At 34.9% G+C, this 25,764-nt stretch overlaps 2 protein-coding genes, 1 non-coding gene and 1 pseudogene across 4 annotated transcripts; 2 read left to right on the top strand and 2 right to left on the bottom strand.

The window, feature by feature from the left end:
* Positions 1-2,521: 2,521 nt before the first annotated feature.
* Positions 2,522-2,602, bottom strand: TRNAL-AAG. Its single transcript has one exon. It is a non-coding gene; the product is annotated as a tRNA-Leu (tRNA).
* Positions 2,603-5,663: 3,061 nt separating this feature from the next.
* LOC120115926 lies at positions 5,664-9,516 on the top strand (annotated as a pseudogene).
* Positions 9,517-10,169: 653 nt separating this feature from the next.
* LOC120115810 (peptidyl-prolyl cis-trans isomerase FKBP19, chloroplastic-like) lies at positions 10,170-12,681 on the top strand. Of its 2 annotated transcripts, none has more exons than XR_005515511.1 (9): positions 10,170-10,262; positions 10,345-10,463; positions 10,555-10,640; positions 10,738-10,788; positions 11,347-11,427; positions 11,527-11,571; positions 11,860-11,915; positions 12,205-12,288; positions 12,366-12,410. XR_005515511.1 is itself a non-coding variant. In XM_039136410.1 (9 exons), the coding sequence occupies exons 2-9, from the start codon at positions 10,436-10,438 to the stop codon at positions 12,450-12,452; spliced, it is 510 nt and encodes a 169-aa protein (XP_038992341.1). In that variant the 5' UTR covers positions 10,187-10,262; positions 10,345-10,435; the 3' UTR covers positions 12,453-12,681. The 2 variants fall into 2 exon arrangements, 1 of the variants encoding a protein (XP_038992341.1); XM_039136410.1 differs by having other exon boundaries at positions 10,187-10,262; positions 12,213-12,288; positions 12,366-12,681.
* Positions 12,682-13,385: 704 nt separating this feature from the next.
* LOC120115925 (E3 ubiquitin-protein ligase At3g02290-like) lies at positions 13,386-15,859 on the bottom strand. The gene is made up of 5 exons (XM_039136537.1): positions 15,749-15,859; positions 14,741-14,972; positions 14,003-14,441; positions 13,794-13,903; positions 13,386-13,624 (listed from the first exon to the last, which is right to left on the bottom strand). The coding sequence occupies exons 2-5, from the start codon at positions 14,858-14,860 to the stop codon at positions 13,598-13,600; spliced, it is 696 nt and encodes a 231-aa protein (XP_038992468.1). The 5' UTR covers positions 14,861-14,972; positions 15,749-15,859; the 3' UTR covers positions 13,386-13,597.
* Positions 15,860-25,764: the final 9,905 nt, after the last annotated feature.

The raw sequence follows: 25,764 nt of genomic DNA, 5'->3' as shown, positions 1-25,764 counted from the left end.
ATATATAAATTTTGATTCGAATTAAACGTGAGTCGGTTATTATCATTATTTATGTAAAATAATAAAAACCTTTTATGACTCGATGGAGACAAACATTATGGAAATAATATATTTTTATAACTATAATTTAAATGAATCATTATACAGTAGACGAATATATTAATAATCGAAATATATTTAAACTTCGATTATAATAAATCTAAATATTTATAATAAAATATAGACTAAGAATTCAGACAAGTATAAATAATTAATTAAAATATCGTTGAGCACTTGAGCTGTATAAACATAGCTGTATAAACATATTGTCCAAGGTGGTCTTGTTTGGAAGTTGGAACCCAACAAACCAACATTCTCAAAATATGGGTTAAGTTGGTACCCAACAACCTCAATTTAGTTTTCACATATTTAGGGTCGGTTTCATTTTATAAATATTTTATATTTTTTATTTTCAATTTTTAAAAAAATTAAAAGACATGTTTGATTAATACAATTAAAAACTTGAATCAATAAATAAAAATAGTAAAATTATTTTATATTTTTATTTTCAATTTTTTTAAAAAATCAAAAGAAATGTTTTATAATAAAATGTTATGATTAAAAGTAAAATCGTACACACAAAGAGTTATAGGTGTCTCATTAAAAACTTCTCTAATCCTAACTGGAGAAAAATAGTACACCCATAAGTCTTAAAAGAACAAACAGAGAAATTCAGGAAACGCTTGAGGTTGTATTAGGGAGTTTAGGGCCTGTTTTGAATGGGTAAGGGTAAATCGAAGGTTGTAGGTTCACTTCGATCTATTTCGAGGAACATTTGGCTTTCCCGACCACCACAAACGGTGGCCGGAGCAAGGAGAAGGGTGGCATGAAGAGGAGAGCCCGGGAGAGTTGAGTGAACACTCTGGATTTGGGTGGCCATTTAGCTTAAAATATGATTAGGGTTACTTTAGGTTTATAATTAAGCTTATATATGATGGTTTTGGGATATTTACTTTTAGGTCATCAAGGCTTAGGGTAAAATTACACTTAGGTCCTCACACTTTCAGCATGTTTTTACACAATAGTCACCTCTAGGATTCGTTTTTTTTAATTAAACATTTTATTTTTGTCCTTGTTTTGTTATTTTCCTATCTTCTATTATTCTCCTTTGAAACAAATTTCGTTTTCCTATTGTTTTTTCCTTTGAAACAAATTTCATTTTTCTATTTAATCAGGAACAGATGTAGAATTTTATGTTAAAGAAATAACGAATTTTTAAAATTTTAAGAGAGATGAACTCATAAAAATTCAGGAAGACGAAAATAGAGCTCCCACTTGAGTTCCAACGTTCTATACTTCATTTTTTTCCCAAGTTGGGACTAAAAAAGATTTTGGTTAGGTTTAGGGTTTCCATTCTTTTCATTGCCATGTAAGTAATATATACTTTTATATTATTATACTACATGAAATAATATAGAAATGTATAAGCAATTATACTAAATAATGAGAATAAGTCATAAATACAAAGAATTAAAGATTCAAATAAATAGGGGTGTGCAAATCCGGGTACCCGGATTTTTGGTACCCGATTTTCGGGTACCCGAAACTTCCGGGTCGACGATTTCTCGGCCCGTGTCCCGACCCGGATGTTACGGGTACCCGGTAATCGGGTACCCGGATTTTGTGGGTACCCGGTAATTGGGTACCCGGATTTTGCGGGTACCCGGTAATTGGGTACCCGATACCCGGTTTTTAATTTTTTATTTTCAAATTATTAATTTTAAAAAATATATACACAAATTTAAATATTTGAAACTTCGAATTACATACTCTAATATCCGAACATAAAATTTAAAAGTTCGAAATACAAAATATAATAATCATAATATAAATAATTCATTATATTTTATATAATTATATATAAAAAAATAAAAAATAAATAAAAAACTAACCGGGTACCCGGAAAAACTAGATTTTTTGACCCGGACCCGACCCGGGAAATGCCGGGCCGGATACCCGACCCGGCCGGGTAAATTTTTTTAGAGAATTACCCGGTTTTTTTAGATCCGGGTCGGCGGATCGGCGAGTCGGGTCAATCGGGTCGGGTAATTTTGCACACCCCTACAAATAAATAGTATGAGGAAACAGAAGATGCAAATAAATACCATTGTTTACGGTTAAAGATAATCACTATCAATATTAATATAAAAATTAATTTAATGATAACAATACATTGACAACTGAATTTATCACAACTCACACACGATCAATTTTGAGTGATTATGATTATCTATCTCGAATGATTACGAGTATCAAAATTAATAATATAACAACATAATAACTGAATAAACAATAATTGAAAAAAAACGTCGAATTTAATTCTAAAAAAAATACTACAAAAATAACACCAAAAACATCCATCATATTCATTAAAAACAAAAAGAGGAAAACCAGCACGTGTCTGGGCTATATGTTGGCATGCCTAACTGCCTAAGATCATGGCATGGGCTAACTAACATTTTGTAAAGTTGAAAAAATTAAATGTTGAGAGTGGGATTTGAACCCACGCCCTTTCGGACCAGAACCTTAATCTGGCGCCTTAGACCAACTCGGCCATCTCAACTTGTTGTTGTGGTTAACATTTTGTTTACATAAATTATTTAATTACAGTTGAGTAAAAAGATCACTTTTCTGATAGAATGGTTAATTAAACTTTAGTCCTTAAATTTTGGATTTAAATGCTTAATTAAGAAATTTCACTCTTTCAGATGTTTAATCCTAATTTCATTGTTGACCTTTAACATCTTTAAAAATTTAAGTGATTATAATAAAAAAACATAGTGTAAAAAATATAATATTTGATTAAATAGTTATTTCAGTATTTATTTTTTATTTTGAGTATTTCAACCCATGATATTTTAATTTGAGGCAAAGAGACTCTTATTTTAGAACATTTAAACTTTTTTTTATTAGTCTTAGATGAATATAAAGTAATATCTATTTAAAGATTCTTAACTATTTAACATAAACGTTCATTTATCCCTACATATGCGGTCCTTGAACTCTATACCACCAGGATTAACAATAGTCCTTTGACCATTAAAATTGTTTGATTTGAATTAATCCAATTGATTATAAAAAATCATATTGGACTTATATAGTAAATGATTTTTAGTAAATGATTTCCAGAGTGGGCACGTAAAATTTTAGGGTAGATACCATCAATAAAATAAGTAATTAATCGAATAAAATTTAAATTTCTAGATGAGCACATGCCCACTCTCACCAAACTATGGCTCCGCCATAGATCACGTGTATCTATGGGAAAAAAGTGTATTATAAACCATTTTTCCAGTTTAATCACATATATTTGATCTAATAATCGACTATTTTATATTAAATTTTGTAAAATAATCTTTTCAATCCAATTTGCTTCGTTCGTGAACAATAAGGTTCAAACTCCTAACATTTCTTAATAAATTAGTGTCATGTCCCATTAGACTAATTGAGTGTTGGTATAAATTCAAAAACTTTAATTAAGTTTATAAATTATTTAAACCAGTTAATTATTAAGATATTAAAATTCAATTTATTTAATGACTTAAATTCACTTTGTGTTTATTTCATTAAATGTTTTGTTATTTTTATATACTTTTTGATGTTTGATTCAAATAAACAAATTGATTAATATAAAATAAATTATAATTAAAAAAAAACACGCACATCTTTAAAATAATTTACTAGCAGCTATTAATGCACACCTAAACATCAAATTGCCACCCATTAATTTCTTATCTACTATACTGTAAAGTCTTTTATCCGTTACATATTGTCACCCGTCAGAGTCTCAGGTACGGCAGTTTTAATATACGGTTAAGAAAAGATGTTACCGAAAATATTATTATTTTTTTAACATTTTCGATAAAATACTATTTAAAATATTATTATTTCTACCGAAAATGTTAAAATTAGGCGCCACCTAAAATGTTTAACATTTCCGATAAACCGTTACCTAAAACATTATTTTTTCTACCGGAAATGTTAATATTGGACACTACCTAAAATGTTATTTTTTATATCAGAAATTAGGTAGCGAAAATAACATTTCCAGTAAAAAAAATAATGTTTTAGGTAACGCTTTACCGGAAATGTTAAAAAAATATTAACATTTTCAATAGAACATTTCTTTAGCTGTATATTAAGGTTGTCGTACAGCAGAACTACCCGTCAGAGTCATGAAAATATTGTTTCTCTAATTAAAGTTGAGAGTAGTAAACAATTTATGGTAAATTACATATTTAGTACATAAACTATTAATTTTGATCTATTTTAACATTTAAACTCTCAATTTTTTTTAAAATCATACATAACATTTAGTTTTTGTTTCATTTTATTATCCCACTATTAAAAAACTTAATGCATTTAGTACCTAAACTATCATTTGGTCCGTTTTAATACCTATACTTTAAAAAAATCAAAATTTTAACGTTAAATTTTAAACAGATACTTAAATGAAACAAAAACTAAACTTTAGGTATGATTTTGAATTAAAGTTTAGGTACTGAAACAGATAAAACTAATAATTTAGATACTTAACATATAATTTAGCTAAAAATTTAATCCGTCTTACACGTAGTTATCGCTTCACAATAAAAAAGATCAACTATAATATTAATCATCAAATTATTATTATTATTTTTCTATTTTGTTCACTATTTTTTTTAATGAAAATATTATTAATATTATGTTTTTTTATTTGAACATTAATCACTCAAAATTAAATAACGAGACTGATGCAAATTTATTTTTCGTTTTCACTTTTCTATGTCATTTTTCATTCTCAATACCTTTCCTATGGAGATTTAATATTATCCATTAAAGAAGAATATTTACATGTTATATTTTTAATTAAACTAATAAATAATATTTATCTTATAATAAAATAAAAAATTAATATTACTTTTATAAATTTTAAAATTTTAATACTCATAAAAGTTATTTAAAGATAAACTCTGACACTATAATAAAACAGGTTTTTAGCGACGTCTTTTCGGTCATATAACGACGTTTTTAAACGCCGTTAAAATCTTTTGTAACGTAAAAACAAACGCTACTAAAACTGCTGTTAAAACTACCGCCACAAAAACTAGCGGTGTTCGTAAACCACAAATGCTGTTAAAAATTATGTTTTTTAGCGTTGATTTTTTACAAATGCCATTGTCTTCGATTCTCCTCTTGATGACAATGATTCGGTGTTAGTGCGTAGCTACTGCCTGCTTGATTTATATCGGGTTGTTTTGTCCAAAATTACTAGTGTTTCTGCAAATCCTAGGACTAGCTCACAGAGGGTTTGTCATCGGATTCCTTAATTAATTATTGATTTATTCTATTAAGAAAGAAATGTTTGTTTATTGTTTAGTTGTTTATGTAATTTATGATGTTGCTATTAGGTGGGTATGGAAGAATACAGGACGAGTGATGAAAATTCGATTGAACAATGAATGTGGGATGAATTTGAAAATGAATTCGTGGGTGAACTTGATTAATCTTAGATAAATATATAATATTATCCGTTCAAAAATAAATTCTTAATGTTTTTACATTGAAAACTCGCCATCATAATATTTGTAATGCTTTAACCTTACCCAAAGTAATTTCACCCATTTTGCCTGTGTCATTTTTAAAACCCTATTTTAGTTACACGCACACTCATAGGCTGACTGTCGCCGGTTTCGCATGCGCTTTCTAATTCCTCTCATCTCAGCCGTTTGCAGTGGTCACAATCGCATCACCTCACGCCTCTTAAACGCCCTCCCAACCAAATCCCAACTCTCAAACGTACCATCATTTCTCAATCGCCGACCGCCATCCATGGACGCATCGGAGGAATCGCTCCGCAAAGCTCTGGCGGAGAAGCTATCAGCGGTGGAAGCTCATGGCAACACGGTGAGAGCTCTTAAAGCCGCCAAGGCCTCCAAGCCGGAAATCGACGCTGCAATCGAAGCCTTGAACAGCTTGAAGCTCGAGAAATCGTCGATCGAGAAGCAGCTCCAGGCTGCAGTTAGTGGTGGCGATGGTGATAGTGCTCGTAGCAGGGAAGCCTTCCGTCAAGCCGCTGTGAATACTTTGGAACGGCGTTTGTTTTACATCCCGTCTTTTAAGATTTATCGGGGTGTTGCTGGGCTTTATGACTACGGGCCGCCCGGTTGCGCCGTTAAATCAAACGTTCTTGCTTTCTGGCGTCAGGTATTGCATGTTTATTGCTCTTGCAATTTTAGAGAATTCTATTTACTTTGACAGCATTAGCGAAGCATTAGGAAACATGCGGATCTTTACTGAATTGATAGATGATATAAATCGAACTTTATTCAAATTGGAGTTGTTTCAGTTTTGATTATTCCATATCAAATTAAAGTCAGTTTGATCGCATATTCTTGCTTAGTTGCCTTATGTAAGTTCGTAAGACGATTATATATATTAAACTCAAAACAGTTCTAATTTAGCTTGTTGGAATTGCTATTTTTCAGCACTTCGTTCTCGAAGAGAACATGTTGGAGGTTGACTGCCCCTGTGTGACACCTGAGGTTGTCCTGAAGGCATCTGGTCATGTTGAAAAATTTACTGACCTTATGGTTAAGGATGAAAAAACTGGAACCTGTTATCGAGCTGATCACTTGCTGAAGGACTTTTGCAATGAGAAGCTTCAAAAGACCTCACCATCAGTGCAGAGAAGCTGCTGAGCTTAAGCTTGTACTTGCTACACTGGATGATCTGTCACCTGAAGCGTTAGGTGCAAAGATCAAAGAGTATGGTATTACTGCTCCGGATACTAAGAATCCTCTCTCCGATCCTTACCCATTCAACTTAATGTTCCAAACATCTATTGGTCCATCTGGTTTGAGCCCTGGGTAAGTGCATTGATTTAGCATGTTGTTGGTGAACTATGTGGGCTTTGATGTCAAAGTATGTATTTTACTTGTTTTGCTGCTGCTAGAGTTTTGTGGCTTCATAATTTATCTTTGGCTGTAATTATTCTACATAAATGTAGCATTATATCCAAAGAATATTGACTAATTTGGCCTACTGCAGGTATATGCGTCCTGAAACAGCACAAGGGATCTTTGTGAATTTTAAAGACTTGTACTATTACAATGGGAACAAGCTTCCTTTTGCTGCAGCCCAAATTGGTCAGGCTTTCCGAAATGAGGTCTTAAAATCTTTCTTTGAATCTGAAAAACATGTCAATCACAAATTTGCTGCTTGGATTTTTTTCAACTGAAGTTGACTCACTATCCCCTGCTATAATTTGGTGGTTCTTGGATTATTGCTTTCTTTGTTTTTAAGATAGTTTTTCTCATTAATGTTCATTATATCATGCTCTATATGTGCAGATATCGCCTCGCCAAGGGCTTTTGAGGGTTCGAGAATTTACTCTAGCAGAGATTGAGCACTTTGTTGATCCTGAAGACAAATCTCATCCAAAATACTCTGAAGTTGCAGACCTGGAGTTCCTGATGTTCCCAAGAGACGAGCAAATGTCTGGACAATCTGCAAAGAAAATCTGTCTTGGTGATGCTGTTTCAAAGGTTGGGCTTCGACCATTTCACTTTTCCTGTTATCCTCCCTTCCCCTGCCCTTTTGTGATGATACCATGCTTCTTGTAGGGAATCGTCAACAATGAAACCCTTGGCTACTTTATTGGAAGAGTTTATCTCTTCCTAACTCATCTTGGTATAGACAAAGACCGTTTACGGTTCAGGCAGCATCTTGCCAATGAAATGGCCCATTATGCTGCAGATTGTTGGGATGCTGAGATAGAATGCTCATATGGTTGGATTGAATGTGTTGGTATTGCAGACAGATCTGCTTATGACTTGCGTGCTCACTCAGTAAGATCTTGTTCTCTGTGTTCATCTTATATTTCTTTATTTTGTTAAGGTGGTTATTGTAAAATATCTTAATATCATAATTAATTAGGGTAAGCTGCAGTGAGGATGCAAGATTTTATGTTTTTTTGGGGGGCCACTTTTAAAATTTTAGAAGGGGGTGAACTTATAAAATTCCCGGGGGGGGGGGGCGACTGCCCCCTTGGTCCATCCCTCGTAAGCTGGCCACCTTGGTTATGTTTAGGAGCGCCATATTAACACATTAATTTTATCAAACCAAATCTGGTTTTTGTCCTTCCTACTGTTGTGACTTCTTAGCTACGTTTGAGTAATCTGGCCATGCTATCAAAAGCTAAGTGAAGCACAAAAAGAAAAACTATTCCTTTTCTATGCAAATATTATATGCTAAATAGATGCAGCTTAATTTTATTGTTCATGTCAGGAGAAAAGTGGTGTCCCACTTGTGGCTGCTGAGAAGTTTTCAGAACCTAGAGAAGTGAGGTATTTTTTGCGGATTACCCCCATCATTTTCATATGTTAGGCTAATGTTAAGATTACATGATTTATATATTTATAATACAGGAAAAGATCCTTGCAGTTCTACTGCGTGAAGTCGTAAATAAATTGACGGCTTGTTCATAAATTTTCAGAAATTGGTTATAGCTCCTGTGAAGAAAGAGCTGGGCCTTGCATTCAAGGGAAACCAAAAGAATGTCGTAGAAGCTTTGGAGGTAAACGATAAACTAGTTTTTTGACCTTTCAATATTTCATGCCGTGTGCTGTCCTGCCTGTATCACCTCATGCTTGAATATCTTTTTGCTTAGGCAATGAACGAAAAAGAAGCTCTCGAAATGAAGGTTGCTTTGGAATCCAAAGGGTGGTGGAATTCTATGTCTGCACTCTTGGGAAAAATGTGCCCGTTAAAAAGAACATGGTCTCAATTTCAAAGGAGAAAAAGAAAGAACACCAAAGGGTTTTTACACCATCTGTGATCGAACCATCCTTCGGAATCGGGCGGATAATTTATTGCCTTCGACACTCTTTCTACACAAGGCCAAGTAAAGCTGGAGATGAGCAGTTGAATGTTTTCCGGTTTCCTCCGCTTGTGGCACCAATTAAATGTACTGTATTTCCACTGGTCCAAAATCAACAGTACGAGGATGTCGCTAAAGTTATTTCAAAGTCATTGACGGCTGCTGGAATATCACATAAGATAGACATTACAGGTATTTGATTAAAGAATGATGCCTCTAACTTGCATGAACTTCAACTCATCACTTGATCCCTTGTGGTATTTACAGGTACCTCAATAGGTAAAAGGTATGCTAGAACAGACGAACTTGGTGTGCCGTTTGCTGTTACTGTTGATTCCACGAAGGACGTGACGATCCGGGAGAGAGACAGCAAGCTCCAAGTCCGTGTTAGCGTGGAGGAGGCAGCATCAGTTGTTAAGTCCGTGACTGATGGACAACGAACATGGGAGGACGTGTGGGAAAAGTTTCCGCATCATGCTTCTGGTTCGGCAGATGATTAAGTCATCAGAAATTCCAGCACGCATTTGTTAACATAATAACACAATATCCGAGTTGGGAGTTAAAAGTTTTCATGGTGATTTTGATGGAGATTACAGTATTATTAAAATCCGAATTTAGCATTTAGTACCTCAGGAATCTGTTGATGTTTCTGGAATTAAGTTAATTATATAATTCTATAAATTTAATCGAAATTATTATTTGAATAGATTATTGACATCTAAGGAATATGTGAAATATGTAAAATCAGGACGAAAATATGATTTTATTTAGGGAGGTGAACTTGAACCTAGGGGAGGTGAACTTGAATTTATAAAATTTTAGTGAGAGTGAATTTGAATTTATAAAATTTTAAGGGGTTTTCTATCCTTCTAGTCTAGTTCATTTTCATTTGGTAGAGCGTAAGGCTCTTAATCTTGTGGTCGTGGGATCGAGTCCTAAGGTGGACAATTCATAATTCTGATTGCTGGAGGTCTTTCACGGAAGCTGTTTTCAACCTGGCGTTAGAGGCAGCCTAATACCTTACCTCTCTCTCATCTCATTACATATAGGAATAGGGTCATCTAATAAAAGTAAAGATTTAGGTTTAGCTTTTGATATGGACGAAAATAAAAAAAAAATTGTTAAAATGATCAAGTAATTTAACCATTAGATTTATAATGGAATGGGTTAAAAACGAAATTTAGGTATAGTTTAAGGGCTAATTTATCTATTATGCCCAATAGAAAATAATAAAAGACAAGGATAAATATAGAGGGGGCAGACAGCCCTCCGAAAAGCCCCGCGTAGAAACTTCTCTCTCTCTCGAATCTCACCGTCTGACGGCGTCAATTTCAGCCGCAACCCCTCGCCTTCTCCAACTGTGGTACGTCCTTCAATTTCCTCATAATTTCTTCTATCTAATAGATCACCCAAGCCAAAGTGAAATGTGCGTTCCTTGGTTTCAGAGACCAATAGCCTGCTTTTCACTGCAGCAGCAACAATCTCAGCTGATTGAGCGAAGAAAAGTAACGGTCCGATGGAGATATTGGAACGGCAATGGCTGCCTCATCTGGATTTACTGATAGTACTTTTTTGTCACTTAAAATTGCATTTCATTTTCACCACCGCCTTGGTTAAAAATAATACTTTGTTAACACAAATTGTTTGGATCACAGTGTCTGCACTTAGGGGAAAAGATTATGGGAAGACCAAAATAAGGTATCCGGGCTACACTGAAACAGAATCAGGTCTTCAGAACAAGGTCATTTTCGAGGAGAAAAAAATCAATTCAAAATTAAATATAGTGTAATTGGTGTGTGTGTTCTTATATCTAAATAAAAATTTCAATGAGAATGCAGGATTTGCGGGTGGGGGATGGCAGTACACCCAGGATGGGAGATACAGTTGTGGTAAGCAACAATTTTCAAATGCTTTTTACACCATGGATTTTATGTTAGGGGTGAATTTATAAAATTACGAGGGAGGACGAACTTATAAAATTTTAGAGGGCAAAAATAGATTTTCAATTGAAAATATAAAAAATATTTAAAATATATAAGAATTTGAAATTTGTAGGGGCTGCCCCCATCCGCTCTCCCCGGTCCATCCTTGATGTTGATAATAGTAAATTGTTGTGTCAGCCAATTTGTGGTACAATAAGCTTCCAGTTGAAGCCATTGTGTTATCAAGCTGAATACAATGGGAAATCTTTGTAATTCTAGTACTTGTTTAGCTAGTTTCATTTGGAATGAACCTTTGGACATGTAAAAATGGAAGGTCTGAGAAGCATTGGGAAGAGCATGATTAAGCATTAGAAGGTATTAGGTGGAGTTTGGCACATAAGGATCATATCTTTGTTAGTTAACGTGAAGTGATTTTAATACCTTCATATTTGGATCACAATTGTTTTTGTTATTTTTTTGGTCTAAGCTAGTTCAAGCACTCTTATGAGCATGGATATGCTGTAGGTTGATTGGGATGGCTACACTATAGGATATTATGGCCGCATATTTGAAGCTCGAAACAAGAGCAAAGGCGGTTCCTTTGTGGTACATAACGCTTCCCATCCTAGTTCTACTAGTTCTACATGTCATCCTAAATTAGTTGATTATATCATTATTTTAATTTAGCCGGTTTAAAATATGCAGGGAGATGACAAAAACTTATTCAAATTTAGACTTGGATCCCAAGAGGTGAGTAGTTATTTTTGCCGAAACATTGATAATGTTCTCCATAAAAACTCAAAAATGTTTGCTTTTGATCTACAGAAAGTTTGGTCAGAATATCTTTTTACAGTTTATGCTCGTCTAAGGCCTCAATTAGTACCTTTTATTTTAAAATTTATAATCCACTTCCAAAATGCAAATATGTATGAAGTTTTCCTGCTATATATTGCAGGTTATTGAGATGTAGATGGATATTGATATAATAATATAAAAATGAAACCTTTGAACAAGTTTTTCTCGTTATCTATCATTCAGGTGATTCCAGCATTCGAGGAAGCAGTTTCAGGAATGGCTCTTTGTGGTGTTAGAAGGTGCTTGCTATGCTTTTCTAATGCAGACAATCTTGTTTACTGTATTTACACATTGCATACTCTTCTCTATAATATCCTGTGTCAAATAAACCCTCAACCTTGATCAATGGTTTCGAGTGCATTTCACTGCTTTTACTCAATATGAGCTAATAATTTGTGTGATCCAAGCTGTAAAACATCTTTAACTTGACGCAGATACCCGACACTTTTTACAACGAAAACAATCAAGGATGAAGTAATTTCTGTTGTGTGATAATATCTTACGCAAATTTCACAGTTTACTTCACAGTGATGCAGGATCATAGTTCCACCAGAACTGGGATATCCCGACAATGACTACAACAAAAGTGCCCCCAAACCAACGACCTTCTCGGTAAAATTCAAGCCGTTGGCTCATTGTGTTCTATTCTTTTGTTCGTATGATGTAGTGTTTTTCCGTGTATTCCACAGGATCAACGAGCATTAGATTTTGTGCTAAGGAATCAAGGGCTCATAAATAAAACTCTACTGTTTGATACTCTAGTGTTTTTCCGTTAGTAATTGGGAGTTGAAGTCATCCATGGCTGAAAATATTGGAAAACATTGAGCAAAGAATGTAAAGTATCTCTTTGAAGTAAGCAGTGAGGCCATGTTTCATCCACCAAATTCTAGCAATTTTTGAAATATGGAGCAACTCTTGACAATTTTTCTTTTTACTTTATATATTAACTAAAATTTAATGGTGTGAAGAAAGATGTGATTGTCCATTATGTCCAAATTTTGTTATGATCCAAATTCTCATTTCAGTTTCAAAAAGGTTTAGTAGCGTTCATGTATTGTTGTGTTTATACTGTTCTTTTTGCTGGTTCTATCTGGTATGTGCATATGTTGAAAACAAATCATTCTGAATGATATAGAGTGATTACAAGACAATATCTATTCAAAATTTTTCTTACATAATTTTTCTTAGACATTTTTCTTAGTCATTGACACTTGATCCTATAATTTCTAAAGCAAACGAGGCTACTTGATCGGTTCAGTAATCAAAATAACGGCGGGTGTACAAGCGGTGTAAGGTCTCATCAAGGTGGTTCGGTCCCATGTTCTTTTGTACAAGTTGGTTCACTACCACAATAATTGCTCCCTTACCCCAATTAATGGCGGGTTCTCCACTTGTATAAACAAAATCAAATTCTTTTATTAATCCTTGTACAATGTCTAAGTTATCGATTAAGTCCATATTGATTTGGTCAAATGCAAGACATGCATGACCGGGACTTGCAGGAATCAACCATGTTTGTCGGCTCAAAGAATCCCAATCAACATCATGTGAAACTTGAACATAATGACTCCTACTCGTACTTTTGTAATGTTCAACATATTTAGCATAGGTAACAAAGTACACCCGATATTCGATTGTTACGTGTCATCGAGCCGATTCTGTGATAGTTATGTTTACAGGCAGCTACTATAACTTCTTCACACAGTTAATTATTATATTAGCTTTTTACATTGAAAGTAACACCATTATCATTCAAGTATGAGTAGGAAGAAATTACCTGGTAGTATACTAGTGACGGACAAAGAACAAACTCTTCTTTACACGATGTGCCTCATCGATAAAGACTAGTGAGCTTATACGTACGATAATACTTGCCACTCTATGTATTTGCTTCATTGATTTGAAATCTGATTTAACAGACTTAGGGGCTTTCACAGAACTCCATTTCCTGCACCGCAAAATTAAAGACACTTAAAATCAGATAAAACCCGAAGATCCAGGAGAGAACGAGGCAAATTAAGTTGGCCGAATTTACCCTAAACACCCATGGCCTAAAATATACAACAGACTGCATGTAGCTGCATTTTAGAATGAGTAATTTGGTGTGTTCTACGTACCTTGCCACATATCGGACAACTTTCACTCCTTTCCAACCATTCATAAATACAACCGAGATGAAAATGGTGTGAGCAGCGAGCAGTGATTTTAGGATTTTCTGGGGTATATTCTGCAAGAAAATAATCACTCGTGAACATAAGCATAACTTCAAAATGCTAAAACGAAGTTCCTTTCCTGATCCAACAATTACAGAAATATGCAAAATTACCATCAAGACAAGTAGGGCAGACATCCTCATCTTCAGCTGAAGGCTGCATATAGTTAGGTCCTTGTGCAACTTTTGGTGCCAAGGTTCTTTCTGATAACTCAAGATGAGAAACCTTAGAGTCTTCTTCTACCTCGACTCCATTCCATTTCCTCCCGATACCCAACGGTTCCACACCAGAGCTGCTTGTATTTCTTCTTAGTGGTTGTGTTTCTTCTTGAAAATGAGTCGCATACTTATCACGCCTAGACACCAAGCCATCACGCTGCAAGCGAGAGTATCTCTGCTCAGCATCAAAAGGAATCGATCTGGATGTTGTAACATGGGTTTCATTGGCTGAATCATCTGAGATTGCAGAAACAATCGCTGTTGATGACAGAGAAGCTCCTTGAATCTGTGATGATACAGGTCGCCCATCCAATCTATGAAACAGTGCACCATACTGCAGATCAAAGAAGAAATGGAAAATTAAGAAGTTATTTCATCAAAGCTAAACTTAGGTGTAAATATACGACATTGCAAAAGCAACAAAATTAACACACTTACCTTTCAAGAGAAACACGGTACATTCACAATCTTTGCATTGCTAATTTAACATCTAAAGAACTTTATCGAATATTTACAAGCTTTACACATTTCATTCTTAAAAAAATTAATTTCATACAAACTGAGGTAAAGAGCAATTAACAAAGTGACATTAATCTCCTTTATACCTTACATTAATTTGCTTAAGAGACATACCCCAGTGAATAGCTGATAGAAGAAGAATCTTAGGCAGATGCAGTGCCTATATATTGAATTGCTAGGATGAGCATATTCTTCATAGTCGTCACCACATGAGCAGCAGCAAAAAGCACCCATTTCTGCTTGCAATGTATGTATCTTTGATTACACAATTCGAGAAATGCCTTTAGGGCTTGCATAGAAATTCATTAACGAAATCGTTCAGCTTTCTTCCGGATACAAACGTTTCCTATGGGATTGAAAGAACCGGGGGGGGGGGATGAAAAGCAGGTTTAGCTTACACGAGAGAGAAAAGAGAACCTTTCTATATATCTGGTCAAAAAAGCTGTCTGAATTTCAACCCTTGGGAGAAAAGTAATCTTATATATAGATAATGAAAGAAAATTAGGAATATAAAGCAAAGCACAAGAACAAAGCTAAGACACCTCTTTCATCAGTGATGGACTGAAACTTTCAAATTCCCATACATTCTAGATATTTTCTTTGTATTTCCTATTGATAATTCTTTTTTCCACCCCACCCCCCACCAAAATTTTATAAATTTGCCTCTTTTAAAAATTTATAAGCACGTCTCCCTCTTAACATAACATCATGAATATGCCCATGTCATTCATTAGCAGCCTGATGGATGCCCTACAGTTCGAGTCTTTTTTTTCCATGATAAATAGGATCCTAAAATTACTCCATTTTATTTTATCATAACCACAGAAGTTCATCTTCAACAATGAGTTAAAACTTACAAGCTACAAAGCAAACACATCGAAGTTTGAGCATTGTTTGTCCTTCAAATGCAAATGAAACAGCAAAACTCCCAAGAAATTCGCAATTCGAGTCAATAACTATACTATAAACAAGCAAAACAGGCAATCTGCTATCTTATTCCGGACAAATTAAGCTACAAAGCAAAACTCTCACCCCAAAAATAGTAACTTTGAAAAAAAAAAACACAATCTTTTTTCTCATCGCATAAACAAAAAGTAATGGGAAAAACGAAACAATACATACCCATCATCGACTACAAGACCAGCATTCTGAAGATCGCAAATTTTGGTATGAAAAGAGCAAAAAGAATCGGAAACAAAGTTAGGGTTCCTATCAGAAAGACTAAAAACAGATAGAGAGAGAGAGAATAGAGGGGAAAGTTCTACTTTTTTTTATATATATAAAGCAGACGAAAATATACGCGCAAGACTAAGACAACCTAACGAGCGGCGTAGGATGGAGGTAAGGGGAAAAATAAAGAAGGCAAAAAGCGCGTGGAAGGGGAAAACAGGGGATTGACTGGAGATGGTAAGGGCTAACTGAAAGAAATGGATTTGGTAGTGGAGTGGACCAGCTTATCACCGAGTAGTTTTTGAGATAAGTATTCTTAATATACAGTTAAAAATATTTTATTAAAAATGTTATTAAATTTTTTACATTTTCGTAAAATGTTATTTAAAATATTATTTTTTATTAAAAACATTATTTTCGCTAACATTTTCGATAATATTTTTTTAGAAAAAAATAATGTTTTAGGTATCATTTTATCAAAAATGATAAACAATTTAGGTAACGCTTAATATTAATGTTTTCGGTAAAAAAATAATGTTTTAGATAATACTTTACTGAAAATATAAAGCTGACCCTTATTCCCCATATGTAATTGGGTAAGGGGAGGTAGGACAGTAGGCTGCCCCCAACGCCAGATTGAGAGCAGCTTCTGTAGGAGACCTCCAAATTATGAAATGCCCTCCGTGGGACTTCGGTGGTTTGGGCATGTCCTTAGACGACAATCGTCGGATGTGGTCAGGAGGGTAGAGTCGATTACAGCCGACGGCGTCAGAAGGAGAGGACGACCAAGGAGGAAGTGGGGTAGACTGCTTGAGATCTGATTTGAAGAATTTAGCCCTTATCGAGGACATGACATCTGATAGAAAATTATGGAAACTTAAGACCAGGATAGCCGAGTAGTGTGGGTCACAGCCATAGGGTGTAACATCTCTTTCTTCTTTTTAATGTCTCTGTAGTAATTTCCATGATTTCTTTTTATATGTTTCTGTCACTGGAATCTATGAAGGCTTAGAACTAGAGTAGTTCATTAGTGTTGTCTTAGTTTAGGTTTTAATCTATTTGATTTTATTCATTCTCGTAACTTACTTTCGATGACTTATGTGTATCATTCTCTTCATGTTTCCTCTTTTTAAATTTAGTCGGGTCTTACGTTTTCTGTTTATATGCAGAGAATTTTTTTTCACAGGAATTTATTTGCAGGGAATACTTTCCATTATAGACGCGCATATGAAGACAGCTTAAGAAGATTGTTCAACTATGTATTTATTTAATTATTTGTACATGCATTGCATTTTATCTTTATTTTTAATTTTCTAATTGTCGGAGGTCTCTCACGGAAGCTGCTCTTAACCTGGAGTTGGGGGCAGCCTACTACCCTACCCCCCTCTTACCTCATTACATATGGGAATAGAGTTCTGTTGTTGTTGTTGTTTACTGAAAATATTAAAAAAAAATATTTCCGATAACATATTTTTTTAATTGTATATTAAGATTATCGTACCTAAACATCATCTTATCATTAAATATTCATTTATCTCTCCGACTTAACTCTTGCATTTTAATTGCCGACACCTATTTATTGCTTAAATTGTTTTTTTACCCGATGATTATAAGATACATTATGTTTAAAATAAATTTTTAATTACTTTATACATATATTTTTGTAGATACTCGAACACAATACTTTCAAAGTAATAATATATCATATTTTATTATTAAAATGATTTTTTATATATATTATAATTAAATGATAAATTATCAGGAGCTTGGAGTATACTTCACGTTAAAATTTATTTAGATTATAAGGTTATAAGTATATAAAAAATGATAATAACAAAACTTTCCTCAACGGTTGCACAAATTATTATTTTGTTTTATATTTTTTTTATAACATTTTACCTCTAATTTTGATTAAAATCAATTTTATTGAAATAAACTGTTAATTGATTATTATCGACATTTATTTGATGTTATTTTTTACATATGTTTAATTATTCGCATGACACGTATCATATCATCATTTAAAGTGATGTGATATATACCGGTCAATAATTGAATATGTAAAGTATCACGTCAGGAATTGAATATATGTATAATATCACGTCAATAATATGTGGTAACCGTTAAATATTAACAATTTATATCTAATAAGATATGTTTTGATATAAAAAGAAAATAAACATTTGAGATTTTTGAAGATGGTGAAGAAATCGTCTCGCCGGTTATCGAGTTTATTATTCTTAGGGTACGTTTGGTTCACGGAATGTAAGATTACCAGTGGGAATAAAAGATTACCAGGGAATAAGATTATTGGGAATGTTGTATTTTGTGTTTGGTTGGTTTAGCAGGAATGTAAGATTACCGTGTTTGGTTAAAGAAATAAAAGATTATTGGAATGTATATTTAACCAAATTGTCCTTATTATATATTTGTTTTTTTAACAAGTTGGAAAATATTTATATTTTCTTTAAAAAATTAATTCATAAATTTATATATTTTTTTACAAAATTGAAAATATAAAAAGGTTTAATGAAAGGGTAAAATTTTATTTTAACCTCTGAACTTCATATAAAATTTTAATTATAGATTTTTTTTTGTAAATCTAAAATAGTTTAAGGATAAATTTGTAATTTAACATTTGTAAAATTTTTATTATTCAATAACATAATAATAATATTTTTGGAAAAACAAAATTTAAGGGCATTTAGTCCAAAACGTCGGTAATCTAACAATACCTAAAGAAATGTAGGTAATGACATTCCCGATAATATATCCCAAATATCCACTATTGATAATGTAAGATTACCGGGAATCACATTCCCGACCAATCAAACGGGGAATGTAAATTCCATTCCCATGAGAATCTCACATTCCCCAACCAAACACACCCTTACATTATTCCCGGTTTCCATACCATCAAAAAGATTATCGAAGAAAAAGGTAAAATAATTTTAAGATTCTATTTAATATTATTGCCTAGATGACAAGTTAGATGGTAAACATTAAATATCATTATATATTTTCACAAATCAAACAATTTTAATGATTGAAGGGTTGTTAATTATTTGAGTTAATCGATTGATTTTTTCTATGTGTATGTTTTATATACTTTTTCCCATTAGTTTAAAAAAATATAATATATGTTTAATTTTTTATTTTTATTTAATTAAGAAGTGATCACCACGAGTTAATTGTCGTTAAATATTTTAGTATAATTATACATTTAGTCTATGTTATTTACACAATCTCTCAATTTAGTCATACTTTTAATAAATTAAATTAAATTTTATTCTCCAATCGAATGATGTCATGTGTCATGGCTACCACATGTCACTATTTAGTTCGAGGATTAATTTTATTTTATTTTGTTTAAATTTAATATATTTTATTCTTATCTTAACATCAAAATATTTTAACGTAAAATATATTAAAAATATGACTAATTAAAATAAATTAAAATAAAGTTAGTCTCCAACTATATTGTGACACATGTCATCATTCGATTGGATGATTAAATTTATTTTAATTTATTAAAAAACATGGCTAAATTGAAAGAATATGCAAAAAATAGGGATCACATGTGTGATTATACCAAAATATCAATGTCACTTAATCTATTAATTGTTAAACAACAGTTAACCCATGGTGACAACATCTTAGTCAAATAAAAATGAAAGTGACCATATATCTTAATTAAATAAATATGAAAGTGATCATATATTGTGTTTTTTGAAATCAACGAAGAAAAATGAACAAAACACAAACATAAGTGATATTAGATTCGAGTACGATATTTATTTATTTATTTGCTAAGCTAAGAGAATTTTGTTAACATAACACCTACGATCCCCAAAACAATAAACCCAGCTCCAACGACTACCAGCAATCTAGCTCCAAGGGAGGAGAATATCCAACTCTCTCCCAAAACACAGTTTAACAGCCAAACACCACGAACAATACTCGACTATAAAGATAACGTTGGATGTAATTCAAAAACCAGAAATCGAACCTTCTCAAAAACATATATCAACCAGTCCAGCAGTTGGGATTGCCTCTTACGACCGACCAGCTTCTCGACTGAAACGCCTTTGCTACCACCGGGGTTTGAACATGGAATGTCACAAGCATTCTTTTGTAAGATGATCTCTCAACGTGTTGCTTTGCCGACGAACATAGAAGAACTGAACCTTCCCTATTGAATGAACCGGTTAATAAATATCGACCAGACGCTGCCACCAACGCCCCCATATGAACTTATTGGATTCAATCGACCCTGTCAACAAACTTGTACAGACCCTTTCAACATCTCTAACTCTATCCATAAAACGACTTGGTCCTCATAAGCACAAGGAACGCACACGACAACTAAAGAATAATTTACTTCAGTCTGGTTCCATTTATGTCTTAATAGGATGAAATTCGATTTCACAATAGTGTTGATCACCCTAAGCTTGATCTTAACCCACACTGACAAATCTTCCAATCGCAACAGATATTCTATAAGACAAGAACAGCATCATACCACAATCTGCAAAACTCATCACTTCCCTACTATTACTAGAAAGCCAGTGACACACCTTCTGAATCTTTTAAAGAAGCTAACTGCATAACTATTTCTTCTTCTGAACCTATAAAATGATCGCTAATTCTTTTCTGTTAAACATATTTGATATTTTGATATACCGGAGGTGATTAATATTTTAAAAAAATTAAGATTAGATTCGATTTGATCATTCGAATATAATTTTTTTAAGGTCAAAAACTCCATTTTTACTCCTTAGTTTATTGAAAAATTGAATCATATACTAGAAATAATTTTCAAACATTTTTACAAAAGGTTATACTCCAAGAACAATATCGATATTGTTCATGTGACATCGATAAAAATAGCTTAAAAATTTAAAGTTGTATCGATACTGTTCATAGCAGTACCGATATTGTTCATAGTAGTACCGATACTCCTTGTGCAATGTAAATTCCAATAAGCTATTTTGGTATCGATACTATACTAGTATTGATACTCGAAGTGAGAGTATTGATAATCCCCTTATGTTTTTAACAAATGACAAATTCTAGTATACCATTTTGGAACCGATACTCCTACGAGTATCGATACTACTTATAACAGTAGTACCAATACTCCCTTGATGAATACAAATACTCTTATTCCCCAGTGGTTAGATCTTTGTATTTAATGTAGGTAGGACTGATACTCGAAGTACAAATACATGTACTCAAAGCATCTAGGCAATATTTATTGTGGGACATTTCTTTTCAACGGCTCTATTAATACCCACAACAACCCAAACAGTTAAAATTGAATGAAAATGTATAAAAACAATATTTCAAGTCATATGTGAAGACTAGAAATCAAAGAGAAAGTCAAAGCAATCACAGAGTCAATATTCTCAAATATTCTTTTTGCTTTCAAAAGCATTTTTATACTTTTTTGTTTCATTCTTTCAAGTGTTCTATTTGTTCTGAGAATTGTGCAAACACACTTCTTGTAAGGGGTTTTTCAAAGTTTGCTATTTTTAATTTCTTCTTAAGAAGGGTTGAACATTTGAGACTTTGGGGTATAAGTCTAAATCTATTGTAAGGTTACATATTGTTATGTATGGCTCATAAAAAGTCTCGTTGTGGGGTTACGAATTATGTGGGTTGGGGGTGTGGGGGCGCAACCCCCGCGGTACGGTACAGGGTTGATTTTGTAATTATGTACCGGGTTTTCTATTATAAATAGAGATGTACCTAGACCTAAAATATTGAATAAACTTCTAGCGCCGCCTAGGCACCGAGGACGTAAGCACATTGCCGAACCTCGTAAAATTCTCGTGTTCTTTCGTTTTCTTTACCCGTTTTCGTCAACAATTGGTATCAGAGCCAGGAGCAAAATTCGAAGTCGCGAAATTCGATGGTCAGGGTAACTTCGGATTATGGCAAACGAGGGTGAAGGATCTATTGGCGCAGAAAGGGATCTTGAAGGCTTTGCGACTATAAGCCGGCGATGGATGGATGAAAATTGGGAAGAATTGCAACAGCGAGCGGCAGGAACCATACGATTATGCTTGGCGGACGAGGTCATGTATCACGTCATGCATCTATCGTCTCCAGACGAAATTTGGAGGAAGTTGGAAAGTCAGTTTATGTCCAAATCCTTAACGACAAACTGTATCTGAAGCGGCTGTATGGGCTGAAGATGCAGGACGATCACGATTTGGCGCAACACGTGAATGTCTTCAATCAATCGTTTCTGATCTGGCTCGGCTTGATGTGAAATTTGAGGATGAAGACAGAGCGATGATTCGTTGTGTTCGTTACCTTCCTCTTACGAACACATGGTGACTACTCTTACATATGGGAAAGAGACTATCAATGTTGAGGAGATTACTGCAGCCTTGTTGGCTCACAACCAGCGGAAGCAGAATGCAGGGGAAAGCTCTCAAGCCGATAGCTTATATGTCAAGGGTAATCGAGATCGTGGACGGAAGCCAGAGAAGGCAGGGTCCGGGAAGCGGAATTCCAGATCCAAATCCAGGGATAGAAGACGATTCACTATTACAAGTGCAAGGAGGCGGGACATATGAAGCGAGACTGTCCGAAGTTGAAAAAGCAGACCGATGAGAAGCGTGATGCTCATCCAAGTCTGTGAACGTGGTCGAGGATGATACTTCTGATTGCAGTGAGGGTGATATGCTTTCTATTTCAACGACACAATTGACGGATGCTTGGATTCTTGATTCTGGATGTTCTTATCACATCACGCCAAATAGGGAATGGTTTTCGACATACAGGCCGGTTAATTCTGGTTCGGTTTATTTGGGTGATGATCGATGTTGCAATATTGTTGGTATTGGTGATGTCAGAATTAAGATGCACGATGGCTCCGTTCGGACGTTGAGTGGTGTTCGACATATCCCAGACTTGAAGAAGAATTTGATTTCCTTGGGCACTTTGCACAAGAATGGTTTTATCCCTAAGGCTGACGAGGATAGGGAAACCATTCGGATTGTTAAAGGAGCATTGACTGTGATGAAAGGCAAGATGACTGCAGGGAATATCTACAGATTGTTAGGGAGTACCGTTGCAGGTGGAGTTCACTCTGTTGAGTCCTGTGATGATACGACAAAATTGTGGCATATGCGCCTTGCTCATCTTAGTGAACGTGGTATGGCAGAATTACACAAGAGAAACTTGTTGCATGGTGTCAAAAGCTGTAAGCTCGATTTTTGCAAGTATTGTGTTCTTGGTAACAGACTAAAGTCCGTTTCAAGACTGCGAAGCACACAACTCAAGGGATTCTTGATTATATGCATTCTGATGTATGGGGGCCTTCCACGACATCGTCTTTGGGTGGATCTAGGTACTATGTTACTTTTATTGATGATTTTTCACGGAAAGTTTGGGTGTATTTTTTGAAACAGAAATCTGAAGTTTTTGAGAAGTTCAAGCTGTGGAAAGCTGAGGTAGAAAACCAAACAGGACGAAAAATCAAGTGTTTGCGGTCTGATAATGGTACGGAGTACACAGATTCACAGTTCCTACAATTCTGTAAGGAGCATGGGATTCAGAGGCATTTTACAGTGCGCAAGACACCACAACAGAATGGTGTTGCGGAACGAATGAACAGGTCGTTGAATGAAAGAGCCAGATGTTTGCGGTTGAATGCGGGGCTTCCCAAACACTTTTGGGCTGAGGCTATTAACATGGCGTGTTACCTTATCAACAGATCGCCAAGGGCATCGCTGGCTGGGAAAGTTGCAGAAGAGGTATGGACTGGTCATGATGTTAGTTTTGATAACTTACGGATTTTTGGTTGTCTGCTTATGTGCATGTACCTGCTGATGAGAGATCCAAACTTGATGCAAAATCGAAGGAGTGCATTTTTCTGGGTTACAAGAAAGGTGTCAAAGGATTCAAGTTCTGGGATCCAGTTGCGAAGAAAGTTGTGATTAGTAGAGATGTCGTTTTTGATGAACAGTCTATGTTGCAGCAGAAGCAAGACACGACAGTGGTAGATTTCGAGCAGTTTCCAGTTGAGAAACCAGAAACTTCTCAACCGACTTCTGGTGGTTCCACTACGGATGATTTGCAGGATTATAGTCTCGCCAGAGACAGGGTGAGACGGACGAATATAAAGCCTCCGAACAGATTGGGTTTTGAAGACTTGGTATCTTTGCACTTACTGTTAGCAGTGATGATCCAGTTACTTTTCATGATGCCGTTACTAGTCAGGAAAACGACAAGTGGATGGCAGCCATGGTTGAGGAGATGGAGTCTTTGAATCACAATCACACATGGGAGTTAGTTCCCCTTCCTGAGGGTAAGAAGCCGATTGGTTGCAAATGGGTGTATAAGAAGAAACCAGCAGTAACAGAAAAAGGGGGAGAAGTTCAAGGCTCGTTTGGTAGCGAAGGGTTTTTCACAGCAGAAAGGAGTTGATTATGATGAATCTTTTCTCCTGTGGTCAGGCACACTTCAATCCGAGCAGTACTTGCATTGGTGGCTAGTTGGGATTTGCATTTAGAGCAGATGGATGTTAAAACTGCTTTTTTGCATGGTGATTTAGAGGAGCAGATCTACATGCGGCAACCTGAAGGTTTCACTCAACCTGGAAACGAGCATTTAGTTTACAGATTGAAGAAATCTTTGTACGGGTTAAAACAGTCTCCGAGACAGTGGTATAAACGGTTTGACTCCTATATGATCAAGATTGGCTACAACCGATGTGAGTATGATTGTTGTGTCTATGTTAAGAGCCTTGATGATGGTTCTTTTATTTTTCTATTACTGTATGTTGATGATATGTTGATTGCTGCGAAGAACATGGATGATGTTATCGGTTTGAAAACTTTATTGAGTCAAGAATTTGATATGAAAGATTTAGGTGCTGCAAAGAAAATTCTTGGAATGGAAATTTGCAGGGACAGAGACTCAAGGAAACTGCGGCTATCTCAACGGGGTTATGTTGAGAAAATGCTAGAAAGGTTTGCGATGAGCAGCGCGAAACCAGTTAGCACTCCATTGGCGAATCACTTTAAGCTCTCATCAGAACAGTGCCCTAAGACAGATAAGGAAGCTGAAAATATGGCAAAGGTTCCGTATTCTAATGCTGTTGGCTGCTTGATGTATGCGATGGTATGTACTCGTCCTGATTTAGCTCATGCTGTTAGTCAAGTTTGTAAGTACATGTCTAAACCTGGTAAGCAACATTGGGATGCAGTCAAGTGGATCTTTCGGTACTTAAAGGGTACTGTGGGACATGGAATTGTTTTTGGGAGTCAGCGAGATAATCCTTTGGTTGTAGGATATGTGGATTCAGATTATGCAGGTGACTTGGATAATAGAAGATCTACGACAGGGTATGTGTTTACTCTTGGTGGAGGGCCTATTTGCTGGAAGTCTACTGTTCAATCTGTCGTGGCACTATCTACAACTGAAGCTGAATACATGGCAGCGGCTGAAGCTGCAAAAGAAGCTTTATGGCTTACTGGTTTAGTGAAGGAGTTGGGTGTTCAACAAGGTGGAGTTCAGTTGCTTTGTGATAATCAAAGTGCTATTCACTTGGCTAAGAATCAGGTGTATCGTGCTAGAACTAAACATATTGATGTAAGGTTCCACAAGATCAGAGAGTTGGTTGCATCTGGAGAGGTTTTGTTTCAGAAGGTACATACTGATGAGAATGCCGCTGATATGTTCACCAAGCCAATTACGACAGACAAGTTCAAGCATTGCTTGGACTTGTTGAATGTTTCGAGTTGTTAAAGAAGCAAGGTAACCCAACCCACATTGAAGTTTCCAAGGGGCAGGATATTCGCCAAGGTGGAGATTTGTTATGTATGGCTCATAAAAAGTCTCGTTGTGGGGTTACGAATTATGTGGGTTGGGGGTGTGGGGGCGCAGCCCCCGCGGTACGGTACAGGGTTGATTTTGTAATTATGTACCAGGGTTTTCTATTATAAATAGAG

This window comes from Hibiscus syriacus, unplaced genomic scaffold (genome assembly GCF_006381635.1).
Source record: "Hibiscus syriacus cultivar Baekdansim isolate YM2019G1 unplaced genomic scaffold, ASM638163v2 tig00110279_pilon, whole genome shotgun sequence".
NCBI classification, from domain to species: Eukaryota; Viridiplantae; Streptophyta; class Magnoliopsida; order Malvales; family Malvaceae; genus Hibiscus; species Hibiscus syriacus.
The sequence above is the reverse complement of the archived record's forward strand: the minus strand, read 5'-3'. Positions and strand labels throughout refer to the sequence as shown.